The sequence below is a fragment of the Nansenia antarctica genome (assembly GCF_963989245.1).
Source record: "Nansenia antarctica genome assembly, chromosome: 11".
NCBI classification, from domain to species: Eukaryota; Metazoa; Chordata; class Actinopteri; order Argentiniformes; family Microstomatidae; genus Nansenia; species Nansenia antarctica.
In genome coordinates this window covers 16,784,780-16,803,724 of record NC_137681.1, presented here as the reverse complement: position 1 = coordinate 16,803,724, position 18,945 = coordinate 16,784,780, and the positions used below count along the sequence as shown (strand labels likewise).

General features: G+C 44.7%; 1 protein-coding gene across 1 annotated transcript; it reads left to right on the top strand.

The window, feature by feature from the left end:
* Positions 1–20: 20 nt before the first annotated feature.
* On the top strand, positions 21–18,926 carry LOC308167872 (inverted formin-2-like; the record flags this gene model as incomplete). Its single annotated transcript, XM_080542350.1, has 4 exons — positions 21–34; positions 5,938–6,295; positions 15,398–17,599; positions 18,879–18,926. 4 exons carry the CDS (start codon positions 21–23, stop codon positions 18,924–18,926), a joined length of 2,622 nt encoding a protein of 873 aa, XP_080398476.1.
* Between the last annotated feature and the right edge of the window lie 19 nt (positions 18,927–18,945).

Genomic DNA, 18,945 nt, shown 5'->3' with positions numbered 1-18,945 from the left:
CAGAGAATAGTGGCTTTAAGATGGCACAGACAAGGCTCGTCTGAAAGTAAAACATCAAAATATCGAGGGCATTAGTTATAAGTTACCCCTAATGGGCCAGCATCAGGTGCAAATGAAAAGTAACATTATTTAAAAAAAAATATTGACATACGGTCACTGAGTACTGCAGAGTACTATTTTTGTTGCTTTAATAAAGGCTGGCAGTCTTTAATTTAACTGTTGTTGGTGTGGACTATATACTGGGGAGGTATTTGAATGAATGAATGGTCTTTATTGTCATTGCTACAGTACAGGTACCAAACAACGAAATTTAGGAGGGGTGGCTCCCCTGGTGTTAGGAAGAAAAAAAATATATATATATATATAATATTCAGGGGTCAAAAAATGTATACAAATATCGGATCGGTATCGGTATCGCCGATACCCGAAGCCCAGGTATCGGTATCGGTATCGGTAGTGAAAAAGTGGGATCGGGACATCCCTAGCTAAAATGTTGTCAGCGTTCATGGACCAAATTGGATGTGTCGATCCATGGCGCTTCCAATTTCCTCACGATAAAAAATTCTCGTTTTTTTCACACGTCCACCATTCGTATAGCAGAATTGATTACTTCTTTATAGACAGAACACTACTTCCCTTTGTCAAAAACGTAGAATATTCAACCATAATTGAATCTGACCATGCCCCAGTACTATTGGATCTGTCCTTCCCACTTAACTACTCTGACCGCGCTCCATGGAGACTTGATACCACACTACTAACAGATAAAGAATTCTGCCAAATGATTTCAACTGCCATAGACAATTTCTTGGAAACCAATAGGGACGACACTGTTTCTCCCTCCCTGCTCTGGCAGACCCTTAAAGTAGTAATAAGGGGGGACATTATTGCATACACATCTAGGCTGAACAAAGCTAGGAGGCAAGAACAGGAGCAACTTCTCAACTCAATGATTGACATAGATCATCAATACTCTGACTCTCCCACCCCGGAGCTTTACAAAAATAAGCTGAATCTCAAAGCCAAATACGAGTTATTAACATCCGATAAGACAGAACGTATGCTGCTGAAATCACGAGGCTTTGTTTATGAGCATGGGGAAAAGGCTGGTAGAATGTTAGCGCATCAATTAAAATGTAAATCCTCTGACCAACAGATTCCACAAATTAAAAGAGAAAATGGGGAGCTTACAACTGACCCCCTCGAAATCAATGAGACTTTTAGGGCATTTTATTCCAAATTGTACACTTCTGAGGCACCCAATGATGATACCAATATGCAACATTTCTTCACAAATTTAAATGCCCCTGTTATCAACCCTGTTCATAAAGCAGAACTTGAACTACCCTTCCAAGACACCGACATTTATAATGCAATCACAGCTATGCAAAGTAGTAAGGCCCCGGGCCCTGATGGATACCCCATCGAATTCTACAAAAAATTCTCAACCAAATTAACTCCGCTCATCTTAGAAATGTTCAATGACTCAATGGATAATGAGGCCCTGCCACAGACGCTAACAGAGGCATTCATAACCCTTTTACCGAAACCAGGGAAAGACAGAACGGAGTGTGGTTCACATCGCCCCATCTCGCTGCTCAACAGCGATGTCAAGATATTAGCTAAAGCACTCGCCCGGCGTCTAGAGTCCGTCACAGACGAGGTGATCTCCCCTGATCAAACTGGCTTCATGCTGGGCCGCCACTCATTCTCTAACATCCGAAACCTTCTAAATGTCGTACATTCTCCTACGTCCGAGGAGGTACCTGAGGTGGTTCTCTCCCTGGATGCGGAGAAGGCTTTTGACAGAGTGGAGTGGGCGTACTTATTTGAATGTCTGAAAGCTTTTGGCTTTGGACCCACTTTTATTGCATGGATCAGACTACTATACTCATCTCCTAAGGCAGGGGTCGGCAATTAGGTTTGGCCTCGGGCCAATTTTTTTTTGAGCCACTAGATGGCGGGCCCGAACATAATCAAAGGCTAATTTAAGTAATTGATTGTTTTAAAATGTGACACGTTCTAATGCTTTGACTTTTCTTTCGACTGTACACATCGCTAGTCAACTAACACAGCTTGTTTTGTGAACCTGCTAACAATGTAAAGTAGTGTTCTAGTTAACTAGGTAGCTGTCCAATCCATTATGTTGCAGTATTTTGGCTTGATTAGCGAGTTTGTGTTGTGATTCTCAACAACGTTGAAACGTAGTTTCACACTTTTCCATATTTTTGAATAATAAATGTGTGGACTGACGATGTAGCGTAGCCTAACTTATTCTAATAATTATGTAACAGTTTCATTCTGATAATTATTCCCCCCTCCTCCCAGACAAGGTCACATTATTATTATTGGATTGGTTGTTTGCGTGCCGGGTGAAGTTAGCCAAACATTTAACCTGCTAGCAAGAGAAACATAATGTCACTCTCCAAAGGTCTAAAGAGGAAAGTTGACGGTGGAAACAGGGCATTTAAAGAGGAATGGACAGCGAACTATACGTTCATCCTACCTGGTTTCATCAATGCAAAGCCGTTGTGAGAGACATTTTCCGTGCTCACAATGTTCCCTTTCTATACGCGAGTCGTCCTTTTCGTCAATGAATGCGATAAAGACGCACGAGAGGAATCGATGGATGCATAAAAACCTTGAGAACTGCCTGTGGATTAAAGTGACGTCAATATCACCAGATATCAAGCAAATACTGACCGATGGGAGATGCTTTTTGTTTGCGCCGATTTTGTTTTCAATGTTTTTCAGAAAATTAAACAGAATTTGCGTTGTTACTGTTCATATGTGTGTTGCAGTCACATATACGTAAACATTACGTTTGAATGGCTTACTGAGCTCGTGTTATTTTGTTCAAACCACACACGGTATGTCGGCTATTTCAGCACCGTGACGCGTTGTCCACCTGCTTATGATTCACTCTGAGGGGTTCAGCGTCAGTGCGCTTCGGTGCACCTTGCTGCCTGATTGTCTGTCCCTGTGTCATTCACTCTCAACATGGATAAAAGTACAATAAGCATTATTCAGGTGGAGTTCGATTCTCTATTCGGACATTATAGGCGCTATATGTGGGACTGTCGGTCCGATATTATTATAAAAAAATAAAAAAAATAAAAAATAAAAAGTGGATTCTCAAAATAATCTGCTGGGCCAAATATTATTGGTGACGGGCCAGCAATGGCCCACGGGCCGCCTATTGCCGACCCCTGTCCTAAGGCATCGGTAGTTACGAACGGGAAACGCTCCACATTTTTCTCATTGTCGAGAGGGACACGCCAGGGGTGCCCGCTGAGCCCACTCCTATTCTCATTCGCCATCGAACCTCTGTCTATCATGTTAAAATCTTCTCCAATAATAAATGGAATTTCTAGATGGGGGAAGGAACACAAGGTGGCGCTATATGCCGACGACTTACTGTTGTATGTATCTGAACCGGTGCAATGCATTTCCCATATAGTTCAGATGCTGCATAGATTTGGTAGCTTTTCGGGATACAAGATCAACCTCACTAAGAGCGAATGTTTTCCAGTGAACAACCTAGATCTCGCAATCCCACAATGTGACTTGACCTTCCATTTGTCTAAATCTGGCTTCAAATATTTGGGAATTAATATTACACGGTCCTTCTCTAAACTACATGAAAAAAACTTCACGCCCCTTGTTAATAAATTAAAAGATGATTTACAGAAATGGAGGTCCATTAATTTATCACTGGCAGGGAAGATCAACTGTATTAAGCATTAAGATGAACGTTCTACCCCGATTCCTCTACCTTTTCCAATGTCTCCCTATATTCCTCCCAAAGTCCTTCTTCTCGTCCATAGATAAGTCCATATCATCTTTCATTTGGGGGGGGTAAAGTCCCTAGAATACAGAAAAGACTTCTACAGCGACATCGGTCCCAGGGCGGACTGGGCCTACCAAATTTGCTTTATTATCACTGGGCTGCCAATATTCAGAAAATCATATACTGGGTCCATTCACCACAGCCGTCTTGGTGCGAAATAGAAAATGAGTCATGTCTTTCAACATCCCTCTCCGCCTTGATTACCTCCAAACTCCCTCTATCTGCCCCACACTACACCTCTAACCCTGTTGTTGTTAATACATTACGAATATGGTCACAATTTCGACGCCACTTTGGTTTAAAAGATTTCTCCAACCTAGCCCCTATCTGCAATAACCACCTTTTTGTCCCCGCCAGAATAGACAATGCTTTCGCCTTATGGAAAAGACTCGGTCTCTCCAAATTTAAAGATCTCTATACTGAGGGCGTCTTCTCGACCTTTAATCACCTCTCTCAAAAATTCAACCTTCCCCGCTCAAGTTATTTTCGATACCTCCAGGTCCGACATTTCATTAAAAGTTTGGATCCAAACTTCCCAAATGCACCACAACCTTCTGCTATAGATGATATCCTCCAAATTCCTCCCAATCTAAAAGGCCTAATATCAAGTATTTACTCTAGCATATCATCCCTCGGAGACACTTCCCTCCACAAAATTAAAGAGAAATGGCAGGAGGAGCTAGGGGACGTAATACCCGATGACTCCTGGACTGAGGCTCTGACGAGAGTTAACGGGAGCACATCATGTGCTAGACTAGGCGTAATCCAATTTAAGGTCTTGCACCGAATTCACCTTTCCAAATCTAGGCTAGCCAGAATCTATCCTGACGTGGATGAGAATTGTAGCAGATGTCATAACGCTCCGGCAACGCTAACACACATGTTTTGGTCATGTCCCTTATTATTTGATTATTGGTCAGCAGTTTTCAGGACCCTCTCACAGGCACTAGATCTGAACCTGCAACCTAACGCCTACTCAGCTATCTTTGGCATAGCGCCAACTGACCAACAGATTATTAACAAGCATAAAGACATTGTGGCATTTGCCACTCTACTTGCTCGACGGAGGATTTTGCTTTGTTGGACATCCCCCAAACCACCGAATTCCTCCTTATGGTTGACTGACCTTATGCTTCACTTGAAACTTGAAAAGATTAAATATACACTTAGGGGGTCCAAAGACCGCTTTTATTTCACCTGGAACCCAATAATATCCTATTTCAACAAACTAAAAACCCTCCCTGACAATGCAAGTGCGCTGGATGCTGAGTGATGACATATGTTGTGAATCTATTTATCAGGATAAACCCCTAGAGATACATCATCTCGTTCTAGAGAGGGACATATTACAATCATAACAGACATGGTATCACAGACCAACACGACCATCTCATCTATCCTCACTTACAAATGAATTGCACTTTATTTCTCTTTATCTCTTTGATTACTTACCTGTACTGTCTTCATTACCTATCACCACTGTTATTATTATTATTATTATTATTATTTATTGTTGTTTATTTATATCCTTCGTCCTGGGATGCACCACTTGGGATTTTGTGGGGGGGGGGGGGGGGGGGGGTTGGGACATGTTTGTGTTTTGTGTAAAAACAAACCAAAACTGAAAAGTATTATTTTTGTATATCTGTAACATCTCAATAAAAAGAAAGTAAAAAAAATATTTAAAAAAATAAAATAGAAACCATTAGACAAGGCGTTTTCAAGGCAAGCTCTTCTGTGTCAGGCAATTTAGAATGTTGAAGTTTTTCCAATTGTCCCATTGTGATGCAATAAGAAACTATTACAACATTTGCAACATTTGACAGTGCTACAAAAACACTGTGTGCATTGGCCATTGAGATAATATAGAGATATTGAGATATTGAAAGTACTGGGATTCATCTTAATTATGTATTTTCCAGTTTTGGATATACTGCCAATGCTGAGGTAGGTGTGGGATGCATTAAATGCTAATCAAATGTTGGTGGAACAACAGTCACAGTCACTTTCTGTAAGATTTCCCAAACATCAATACCTATGTTGTGTGTGCGTGTGCGTGCATATGTGCATGTGTGTTTATGTAACAGGGAGACTGAGGACCTGGACCTGAACATCCAGTGTGAGGCCTTTGAGGATTCCATGGCCGAGGATGCGGAGGAGATGGAGAGGGTGTACGGAGGCATCGACATGAGCAGTCACCAGGAGGTCTTCACCTCCCTCCTCACCAAAGTGAGCAGCTCCCCAGCCTCTGTCCAGCTGCTGTCCATCCTGCAGGCTCTGCTGCTGGTGGCTCCAGGACGGGGAGACGTGTGGCTGACCCTGGAGGCCCTGGCTGTCCGTGCCACTCTGCTGGCCCACGACTCACAAATGGACTCCGCTGAACGTTTGATGGAGCGCCTGCTCTCTTCCAAGAGACAACAGATCTCAGCCAGTCCCAAGACCAAGACCACCAACAGGGCAATCCAGACAGACTTGCTCGGCAGCACAACCAACCAATCAGACATGGCTTCCGTAACTCCCCCTCCTCCCCCTCCTCCCCCTCCACTTCCTGCTGCTACCCCAAACCCTCCTCCTCCCCCACCCCCACCCCTGCCAGGCACCACTTATGGTGCACCCCCACCACCTCCTCCTTTACCTGGGATGCCACCTCCTCCTCCACCACCTCTACCAGGGATGGGGCAGGGAGGTCCACCTCCTCCCCCTCCCCTGCCTGGTATGGGCCCCCCACCTCCCCCTCCCCTGCCTGGTATGGGCCCCCCACCTCCCCCTCCCCTGCCTGGTATGGGCCCCCCTCCCCCACCACCCCCTCCCCCAGGTATTGGAGGAGGTATTATTGTGCCCCAGAACGCTCCTCTCCCCAAGGCCAGCCGCTGTCCCACACTGCGCATGAAGAAGCTCAACTGGCAGAAGCTGCCCTCCAGAGTGGTGTCTGAAAGCCAATCCATGTGGTCGTCAGTGCAGTCTGATTCCCTGGAACCTGACTACTCCAGCATTGAGGAGCTCTTCTGTCTGCCAGTGACTGACTCAAAGGCCAAAAGTACCAACACTACGGTCAAACGAGAGCCCAAAGAGATATCCTTCATTGATGCCAAGAAAAATCTAGATTTGAACATATTCTTGAAGCAGTTCAGATGCTCACATAAAGACTTTGTAGCTATGATCCAAAATGGGGACCGTTCCAAGTTTGACGTCGAGGTGCTGAAACAGATGCAGACGTTACTGCCGGAGAAACATGAGATTGAGAACCTCAAGTCATACCAAGGGGAGATAGAGAAGCTGGCCGGTGTGGATCGGTTCTACCTCGAGCTCCTATCAGTTTCATGCTACACCATGAGGATCGAGTGCATGCTTCTCTGTGAGGAGACCCCTTCTGTGTTAAAGATGCTGCAACCCAAAGCTGAGCTGCTGGACGCAGCCTGTGAGAGTTTGAAGGAGAGCACCCGCCTTCCAAGTTTCTGCAAGCTCATACTTGACATTGGAAACTTCCTCAACTATGGGAGTCACATAGGCAATGCAGATGGCTTCAAGATCAGCACCTTGCTGAAGCTCACAGATACCAAAGCCAACAAGTCCCGTATCACATTGCTCCATCACATCCTGGAGGAGGCGGAGAAAACCCATGCTGACTTGCTGAACCTTCCGGATGATCTAGAGATCTGTGAAAAGGCTGCTAGAATAAATGTGGATTCTATTCAGGCAGAGTCGAGCTCACTGGTCAAACGGTTGAAGGGTTCTGAGAAAAAAGTGTCCTCTTCTTCTCAGGAGGATATCAAGCAGCAGTATCTCACTGCTATGAAGGGGAACCTGGAGGCCTGTGAGAAGCTGCAGGAGCTCTTTGCCTCCATCAAAAAGAAGAAGGAAGAGCTAGCAGAGTATCTGTGTGAGGACACGTCCCGCCTCTCACTAGAGGAGCTGTTCAACACCATCAAGACCTTCAGAGGACTCTTCCTTAAAGCAATCAAGGAAAACCAGACCTGGAGAGAGCAGGCCATCAAGGCAGAGAAGAGGAAGAAACAGCAAGAGGAGGATGACGCCAAGAGACCGAGGGGGGAGAACAGAAAAATAATTCGTAAAGCCCCCCCAGTCCAGGAGGAGGGCTGCATCATGTTGGACCACCTGTTGGCTATGATGAAGGGCAATGCACTAAGGAAGACCACCAGGGCCCAGGCAGACAGGGGCAGCCTGCCCTCTAATGACAAGAAAAGGGATAGCACCCAGCCTGAACATGCCAAGCTTGAGCGATCATCAGCCGTAGATACCCAATATGGCATAGAAGTGGACAAGGTGGCATCAACCATTCAGCAAGGATCGCAGGACAGACTGCCACACACAGGGGAGTCCACATCAGGCCTTCCAACAGGACTCAAACTGGATTAATCAGAGACCATCGCCCCCCTCAATCCTGGATTGGATCCCCTGCTCAAGGAGGGATCTTCAGAGAGAGATGAGGGCATCAGTGGCGGCTCCTGCCAAATCTCTCAGGGGGGGCAATTGTTGCGTTGATGGTTAAGGTGACACGTTCAAGGGTAAATTCACCTAAATCAGCGGGCTTAAATAAATTGACTCTCACAGCCAAAAAATAAATAATAAAAATAAAAAAAAGCTCTTTGGTCTTGCCCATTGTGGAGAGGTTGGGGTCTGATTGATTGAGTGTGTGGAGTGTGTCTTTTATAAAGGTAACGAGTTCAAACTGGTGCAGTTAATACAGGTAATGAGTGGAGAATAGGAGGGCTTCTTAAAGAAAAACTAACAGGTCTGTGAGAGCTGGAATTATTACTGGTTGGTAGGTGATCAAATACTTATTTCATACAATAAAATGCAAATTAATTATTTAAAAGTCATACAATGTGATTTTCTGGATTTTTGTTTTAGATTCCGTCTCTCACAGTTGAAGTGTACCTATGATAAAAATTACAGACCTCTACATTCTTTCTAAGTGGGAAAACCTGCAAAATCAGCAGTGTATCAAATACTTGTTCTCCCCACTGTAGTTACCGAAATAAAACACAGATCAAAAGATTTAATGTACGATTCAAGTAGCCGATGTCCTTGACAACTGGTAAATGTGGTGGAGCAGGATTTAGCTTCTCTGAGGAGTTAAGTAGAGAGAGCAGCCTGTGGCTGTGGAAAGGATTGGGCTTAAATTGAGGATACACTAAAACGTGAAACTGACAAGCGCCAAAAAAGCTCCCCTGCCAGTTCCTGCCAACAGAGACTTGTTGAGACCAGCGTGCAGGGGGTTGGCACGGGTTCACACCGAGGCTGGTTGAGGCAGAAATCGAAGGACGTCGTGTGTTTTTATATTCCTCATTCGATTCCATGCATTACAATAAGCCTGTCCACCGATTTTCTACCTCCATGGTTGGAACCACGAGACTAGACACTACATGGTCATGGATGTGCCTAGGGACACAGCAAGCATGACCAGGGAAAGTTGTCTCCACAGGACCTGAAGCACAAAGCACCAATTCAGTTCAAGAAAAGAGAAAGAGTAGAGAAATGTATGCTTGTTACACAGAAAGTGTTAAAAAATAAAACTGACGTCATAATCTGCCCTCTAGGGCCAGCATCAGGTGCAGATCAAGCGTCAAGGGGGTTACTATCGTTGAACAGAGAATAGTGGCTTTAAGATGGCACAGACAAGGCTCGTCTGAAAGTAAAACATCAAAATATCGAGGGCATTAGTTATAAGTTACCCCTAATGGGCCAGCATCAGGTGCAAATGAAAAGTAACATTATTTTAAAAAAAATATTGACATACGGTCACTGAGTACTGCAGAGTACTATTTTTGTTGCTTTAATAAAGGCTGGCAGTCTTTAATTTAACTGTTGTTGGTGTGGACTATATACTGGGGAGGTATTTGAATGAATGAATGAATGAATGGTCTTTATTGTCATTGCTACAGTACAGGTACCAAACAACGAAATTTAGGAGGGGTGGCTCCCCTGGTGTTAGGAAAAAAAAAAAATATATATATATATAATATTCAGGGGTCAAAAAATGTATACAAATATCGGATCGGTATCGGTATCGCCGATACCCGAAGCCCAGGTATCGGTATCGGTAGTGAAAAAGTGGGATCGGGACATCCCTAGCTAAAATGTTGTCAGCGTTCATGGACCAAATTGGATGTGTCGATCCATGGCGCTTCCAATTTCCTCACGATAAAAAATTCTCGTTTTTTTCACACGTCCACCATTCGTATAGCAGAATTGATTACTTCTTTATAGACAGAACACTACTTCCCTTTGTCAAAAACGTAGAATATTCAACCATAATTGAATCTGACCATGCCCCAGTACTATTGGATCTGTCCTTCCCACTTAACTACTCTGACCGCGCTCCATGGAGACTTGATACCACACTACTAACAGATAAAGAATTCTGCCAAATGATTTCAACTGCCATAGACAATTTCTTGGAAACCAATAGGGACGACACTGTTTCTCCCTCCCTGCTCTGGCAGACCCTTAAAGTAGTAATAAGGGGGGACATTATTGCATACACATCTAGGCTGAACAAAGCTAGGAGGCAAGAACAGGAGCAACTTCTCAACTCAATGATTGACATAGATCATCAATACTCTGACTCTCCCACCCCGGAGCTTTACAAAAATAAGCTGAATCTCAAAGCCAAATACGAGTTATTAACATCCGATAAGACAGAACGTATGCTGCTGAAATCACGAGGCTTTGTTTATGAGCATGGGGAAAAGGCTGGTAGAATGTTAGCGCATCAATTAAAATGTAAATCCTCTGACCAACAGATTCCACAAATTAAAAGAGAAAATGGGGAGCTTACAACTGACCCCCTCGAAATCAATGAGACTTTTAGGGCATTTTATTCCAAATTGTACACTTCTGAGGCACCCAATGATGATACCAATATGCAACATTTCTTCACAAATTTAAATGCCCCTGTTATCAACCCTGTTCATAAAGCAGAACTTGAACTACCCTTCCAAGACACCGACATTTATAATGCAATCACAGCTATGCAAAGTAGTAAGGCCCCGGGCCCTGATGGATACCCCATCGAATTCTACAAAAAATTCTCAACCAAATTAACTCCGCTCATCTTAGAAATGTTCAATGACTCAATGGATAATGAGGCCCTGCCACAGACGCTTACAGAGGTATTCATAACCCTTTTACCGAAACCAGGGAAAGACAGAACGGAGTGTGGTTCACATCGCCCCATCTCGCTGCTCAACAGCGATGTCAAGATATTAGCTAAAGCACTCGCCCGGCGTCTAGAGTCCGTCACAGACGAGGTGATCTCCCCTGATCAAACTGGCTTCATGCTGGGCCGCCACTCATTCTCTAACATCCGAAACCTTCTAAATGTCGTACATTCTCCTACGTCCGAGGAGGTACCTGAGGTGGTTCTCTCCCTGGATGCGGAGAAGGCTTTTGACAGAGTGGAGTGGGCGTACTTATTTGAATGTCTGAAAGCTTTTGGCTTTGGACCCACTTTTATTGCATGGATCAGACTACTATACTCATCTCCTAAGGCAGGGGTCGGCAATTAGGTTTGGCCTCGGGCCAATTTTTTTTTGAGCCACTAGATGGCGGGCCCGAACATAATCAAAGGCTAATTTAAGTAATTGATTGTTTTAAAATGTGACACGTTCTAATGCTTTGACTTTTCTTTCGACTGTACACATCGCTAGTCAACTAACACAGCTTGCTTTGTGAACCTGCTAACAATGTAAAGTAGTGTTCTAGTTAACTAGGTAGCTGTCCAATCCATTATGTTGCAGTATTTTGGCTTGATTAGCGAGTTTGTGTTGTGATTCTCAACAACGTTGAAACGTAGTTTCACACTTTTCCATATTTTTGAATAATAAATGTGTGGACTGACGATGTAGCGTAGCCTAACTTATTCTAATAATTATGTAACAGTTTCATTCTGATAATTATTCCCCCCTCCTCCCAGACAAGGTCACATTATTATTATTGGATTGGTTGTTTGCGTGCCGGGTGAAGTTAGCCAAACATTTAACCTGCTAGCAAGAGAAACATAATGTCACTCTCCAAAGGTCTAAAGAGGAAAGTTGACGGTGGAAACAGGGCATTTAAAGAGGAATGGACAGCGAACTATACGTTCATCCTACCTGGTTTCATCAATGCAAAGCCGTTGTGAGAGACATTTTCCGTGCTCACAATGTTCCCTTTCTATACGCGAGTCGTCCTTTTCGTCAATGAATGCGATAAAGACGCACGAGAGGAATCGATGGATGCATAAAAACCTTGAGAACTGCCTGTGGATTAAAGTGACGTCAATATCACCAGATATCAAGCAAATACTGACCGATGGGAGATGCTTTTTGTTTGCGCCGATTTTGTTTTCAATGTTTTTCAGAAAATTAAACAGAATTTGCGTTGTTACTGTTCATATGTGTGTTGCAGTCACATATACGTAAACATTACGTTTGAATGGCTTACTGAGCTCGTGTTATTTTGTTCAAACCACACACGGTATGTCGGCTATTTCAGCACCGTGACGCGTTGTCCACCTGCTTATGATTCACTCTGAGGGGTTCAGCGTCAGTGCGCTTCGGTGCACCTTGCTGCCTGATTGTCTGTCCCTGTGTCATTCACTCTCAACATGGATAAAAGTACAATAAGCATTATTCAGGTGGAGTTCGATTCTCTATTCGGACATTATAGGCGCTATATGTGGGACTGTCGGTCCGATATTATTATAAAAAAATAAAAAAAATAAAAAATAAAAAGTGGATTCTCAAAATAATCTGCTGGGCCAAATATTATTGGTGACGGGCCAGCAATGGCCCACGGGCCGCCTATTGCCGACCCCTGTCCTAAGGCATCGGTAGTTACGAACGGGAAACGCTCCACATTTTTCTCATTGTCGAGAGGGACACGCCAGGGGTGCCCGCTGAGCCCACTCCTATTCTCATTCGCCATCGAACCTCTGTCTATCATGTTAAAATCTTCTCCAATAATAAATGGAATTTCTAGATGGGGGAAGGAACACAAGGTGGCGCTATATGCCGACGACTTACTGTTGTATGTATCTGAACCGGTGCAATGCATTTCCCATATAGTTCAGATGCTGCATAGATTTGGTAGCTTTTCGGGATACAAGATCAACCTCACTAAGAGCGAATGTTTTCCAGTGAACAACCTAGATCTCGCAATCCCACAATGTGACTTGCCCTTCCATTTGTCTAAATCTGGCTTCAAATATTTGGGAATTAATATTACACGGTCCTTCTCTAAACTACATGAAAAAAACTTCACGCCCCTTGTTAATAAATTAAAAGATGATTTACAGAAATGGAGGTCCATTAATTTATCACTGGCAGGGAAGATCAACTGTATTAAGCATTAAGATGAACGTTCTACCCCGATTCCTCTACCTTTTCCAATGTCTCCCTATATTCCTCCCAAAGTCCTTCTTCTCGTCCATAGATAAGTCCATATCATCTTTCATTTGGGGGGGGTAAAGTCCCTAGAATACAGAAAAGACTTCTACAGCGACATCGGTCCCAGGGCGGACTGGGCCTACCAAATTTGCTTTATTATCACTGGGCTGCCAATATTCAGAAAATCATATACTGGGTCCATTCACCACAGCCGTCTTGGTGCGAAATAGAAAATGAGTCATGTCTTTCAACATCCCTCTCCGCCTTGATTACCTCCAAACTCCCTCTATCTGCCCCACACTACACCTCTAACCCTGTTGTTGTTAATACATTACGAATATGGTCACAATTTCGACGCCACTTTGGTTTAAAAGATTTCTCCAACCTAGCCCCTATCTGCAATAACCACCTTTTTGTCCCCGCCAGAATAGACAATGCTTTCGCCTTATGGAAAAGACTCGGTCTCTCCAAATTTAAAGATCTCTATACTGAGGGCGTCTTCTCGACCTTTAATCACCTCTCTCAAAAATTCAACCTTCCCCGCTCAAGTTATTTTCGATACCTCCAGGTCCGACATTTCATTAAAAGTTTGGATCCAAACTTCCCAAATGCACCACAACCTTCTGCTATAGATGATATCCTCCAAATTCCTCCCAATCTAAAAGGCCTAATATCAAGTATTTACTCTAGCATATCATCCCTCGGAGACACTTCCCTCCACAAAATTAAAGAGAAATGGCAGGAGGAGCTAGGGGACGTAATACCCGATGACTCCTGGACTGAGGCTCTGACGAGAGTTAACGGGAGCACATCATGTGCTAGACTAGGCGTAATCCAATTTAAGGTCTTGCACCGAATTCACCTTTCCAAATCTAGGCTAGCCAGAATCTATCCTGACGTGGATGAGAATTGTAGCAGATGTCATAACGCTCCGGCAACGCTAACACACATGTTTTGGTCATGTCCCTTATTATTTGATTATTGGTCAGCAGTTTTCAGGACCCTCTCACAGGCACTAGATCTGAACCTGCAACCTAACGCCTACTCAGCTATCTTTGGCATAGCGCCAACTGACCAACAGATTATTAACAAGCATAAAGACATTGTGGCATTTGCCACTCTACTTGCTCGACGGAGGATTTTGCTTTGTTGGACATCCCCCAAACCACCGAATTCCTCCTTATGGTTGACTGACCTTATGCTTCACTTGAAACTTGAAAAGATTAAATATACACTTAGGGGGTCCAAAGACCGCTTTTATTTCACCTGGAACCCAATAATATCCTATTTCAACAAACTAAAAACCCTCCCTGACAATGCAAGTGCGCTGGATGCTGAGTGATGACATATGTTGTGAATCTATTTATCAGGATAAACCCCTAGAGATACATCATCTCGTTCTAGAGAGGGACATATTACAATCATAACAGACATGGTATCACAGACCAACACGACCATCTCATCTATCCTCACTTACAAATGAATTGCACTTTATTTCTCTTTATCTCTTTGATTACTTACCTGTACTGTCTTCATTACCTATCACCACTGTTATTATTATTATTATTATTTATTGTTGTTTATTTATATCCTTCGTCCTGGGATGCACCACTTGGGATTTTGTGGGGGGGGGGGGGGGGGGGGGGTTGGGACATGTTTGTGTTTTGTGTAAAAACAAACCAAAACTGAAAAGTATTATTTTTGTATATCTGTAACATCTCAATAAAAAGAAAGTAAAAAAATTATTTAAAAAAATAAAATAGAAACCATTAGACAAGGCGTTTTCAAGGCAAGCTCTTCTGTGTCAGGCAATTTAGAATGTTGAAGTTTTTCCAATTGTCCCATTGTGATGCAATAAGAAACTATTACAACATTTGCAACATTTGACAGTGCTACAAAAACACTGTGTGCATTGGCCATTGAGATAATATAGAGATATTGAGATATTGAAAGTACTGGGATTCATCTTAATTATGTATTTTCCAGTTTTGGATATACTGCCAATGCTGAGGTAGGTGTGGGATGCATTAAATGCTAATCAAATGTTGGTGGAACAACAGTCACAGTCACTTTCTGTAAGATTTCCCAAACATCAATACCTATGTTGTGTGTGCGTGTGCGTGCATATGTGCATGTGTGTTTATGTAACAGGGAGACTGAGGACCTGGACCTGAACATCCAGTGTGAGGCCTTTGAGGATTCCATGGCCGAGGATGCGGAGGAGATGGAGAGGGTGTACGGAGGCATCGACATGAGCAGTCACCAGGAGGTCTTCACCTCCCTCCTCACCAAAGTGAGCAGCTCCCCAGCCTCTGTCCAGCTGCTGTCCATCCTGCAGGCTCTGCTGCTGGTGGCTCCAGGACGGGGAGACGTGTGGCTGACCCTGGAGGCCCTGGCTGTCCGTGCCACTCTGCTGGCCCACGACTCACAAATGGACTCCGCTGAACGTTTGATGGAGCGCCTGCTCTCTTCCAAGAGACAACAGATCTCAGCCAGTCCCAAGACCAAGACCACCAACAGGGCAATCCAGACAGACTTGCTCGGCAGCACAACCAACCAATCAGACATGGCTTCCGTAACTCCCCCTCCTCCCCCTCCTCCCCCTCCTCCCCCTCCACTTCCTGCTGCTACCCCAAACCCTCCTCCTCCCCCACCCCCACCCCTGCCAGGCACCACTTATGGTGCACCCCCACCACCTCCTCCTTTACCTGGGATGCCACCTCCTCCTCCACCACCTCTACCAGGGATGGGGCAGGGAGGTCCACCTCCTCCCCCTCCCCTGCCTGGTATGGGCCCCCCACCTCCCCCTCCCCTGCCTGGTATGGGCCCCCCACCTCCCCCTCCCCTGCCTGGTATGGGCCCCCCTCCCCCACCACCCCCTCCCCCAGGTATTGGAGGAGGTATTATTGTGCCCCAGAACGCTCCTCTCCCCAAGGCCAGCCGCTGTCCCACACTGCGCATGAAGAAGCTCAACTGGCAGAAGCTGCCCTCCAGAGTGGTGTCTGAAAGCCAATCCATGTGGTCGTCAGTGCAGTCTGATTCCCTGGAACCTGACTACTCCAGCATTGAGGAGCTCTTCTGTCTGCCAGTGACTGACTCAAAGGCCAAAAGTACCAACACTACGGTCAAACGAGAGCCCAAAGAGATATCCTTCATTGATGCCAAGAAAAATCTAGATTTGAACATATTCTTGAAGCAGTTCAGATGCTCACATAAAGACTTTGTAGCTATGATCCAAAATGGGGACCGTTCCAAGTTTGACGTCGAGGTGCTGAAACAGATGCAGACGTTACTGCCGGAGAAACATGAGATTGAGAACCTCAAGTCATACCAAGGGGAGATAGAGAAGCTGGCCGGTGTGGATCGGTTCTACCTCGAGCTCCTATCAGTTTCATGCTACACCATGAGGATCGAGTGCATGCTTCTCTGTGAGGAGACCCCTTCTGTGTTAAAGATGCTGCAACCCAAAGCTGAGCTGCTGGACGCAGCCTGTGAGAGTTTGAAGGAGAGCACCCGCCTTCCAAGTTTCTGCAAGCTCATACTTGACATTGGAAACTTCCTCAACTATGGGAGTCACATAGGCAATGCAGATGGCTTCAAGATCAGCACCTTGCTGAAGCTCACAGATACCAAAGCCAACAAGTCCCGTATCACATTGCTCCATCACATCCTGGAGGAGGCGGAGAAAACCCATGCTGACTTGCTGAACCTTCCGGATGATCTAGAGATCTGTGAAAAGGCTGCTAGAATAAATGTGGATTCTATTCAGGCAGAGTCGAGCTCACTGGTCAAACGGTTGAAGGGTTCTGAGAAAAAAGTGTCCTCTTCTTCTCAGGAGGATATCAAGCAGCAGTATCTCACTGCTATGAAGGGGAACCTGGAGGCCTGTGAGAAGCTGCAGGAGCTCTTTGCCTCCATCAAAAAGAAGAAGGAAGAGCTAGCAGAGTATCTGTGTGAGGACACGTCCCGCCTCTCACTAGAGGAGCTGTTCAACACCATCAAGACCTTCAGAGGACTCTTCCTTAAAGCAATCAAGGAAAACCAGACCTGGAGAGAGCAGGCCATCAAGGCAGAGAAGAGGAAGAAACAGCAAGAGGAGGATGACGCCAAGAGACCGAGGGGGGAGAACGGAAAAATAATTCGTAAAGCCCCCCCAGTCCAGGAGGAGGGCTGCATCATGTTGGACCACCTGTTGGCTATGATGAAGGGCAATGCACTAAGGAAGACCACCAGGGCCCAGGCAGACAGGGGCAGCCTGCCCTCTAATGACAAGAAAAGGGATAGCACCCAGCCTGAACATGCCAAGCTTGAGCGATCATCAGCCGTAGATACCCAATATGGCATAGAAGTGGACAAGGTGGCATCAACCATTCAGCAAGGATCGCAGGACAGACTGCCACGCACAGGGGAGTCCACATCAGGCCTTCCAACAGGACTCAAACTGGATTAATCAGAGACCATCGCCCCCCTCAATCCTGGATTGGATCCCCTGCTCAAGGAGGGATCTTCAGAGAGAGATGAGGGCATCAGTGGCGGCTCCTGCCAAATCTCTCAGGGGGGGCAATTGTTGCGTTGATGGTTAAGGTGACACGTTCAAGGGTAAATTCACCTAAATCAGCGGGCTTAAATAAATTGACTCTCACAGCCAAAAAATAAATAATAAAAATAAAAAAAAGCTCTTTGGTCTTGCCCATTGTGGAGAGGTTGGGGTCTGATTGATTGAGTGTGTGGAGTATTAGTCTTTTATAAAGGTAACGAGTTCAAACTGGTGCAGTTAATACAGGTAATGAGTGGAGAATAGGAGGGCTTCTTAAAGAAAAACTAACAGGTCTGTGAGAGCTGGAATTATTACTGGTTGGTAGGTGATCAAATACTTATTTCATACAATAAAATGCAAATTAATTATTTAAAAGTCATACAATGTGATTTTCTGGATTTTTGTTTTAGATTCCGTCTCTCACAGTTGAAGTGTACCTATGATAAAAATTACAGACCTCTACATTCTTTCTAAGTGGGAAAACCTGCAAAATCAGCAGTGTATCAAATACTTGTTCTCCCCACTGTAGTTACCGAAATAAAACACAGATCAAAAGATTTAATGTACGATTCAAGTAGCCGATGTCCTTGACAACTGGTAAATGTGGTGGAGCAGGATTTAGCTTCTCTGAGGAGTTAAGTAGAGAGAGCAGCCTGTGGCTGTGGAAAGGATTGGGCTTAAATTGAGGATACACTAAAACGTGAAACTGACAAGCGCCAAAAAAGCTCCCCTGCCAGTTCCTGCCAACAGAGACTTGTTGAGACCAGCGTGCAGGGGGTTGGCACGGGTTCACACCGAGGCTGGTTGAGGCAGAAATCGAAGGACGTCGTGTGTTTTTATATTCCTCATTCGATTCCATGCATTACAATAAGCCTGTCCACCGATTTTCTACCTCCATGGTTGGAACCACGAGACTAGACACTACATGGTCATGGATGTGCCTAGGGACACAGCAAGCATGACCAGGGAAAGTTGTCTCCACAGGACCTGAAGCACAAAGCACCAATTCAGTTCAAGAAAAGAGAAAGAGTAGAGAAATGTATGCTTGTTACACAGAAAGTGTTAAAAAATAAAACTGACGTCATAATCTGCCCTCTAGGGCCAGCATCAGGTGCAGATCAAGCGTCAAGGGGGTTACTATCGTTGAACAGAGAATAGTGGCTTTA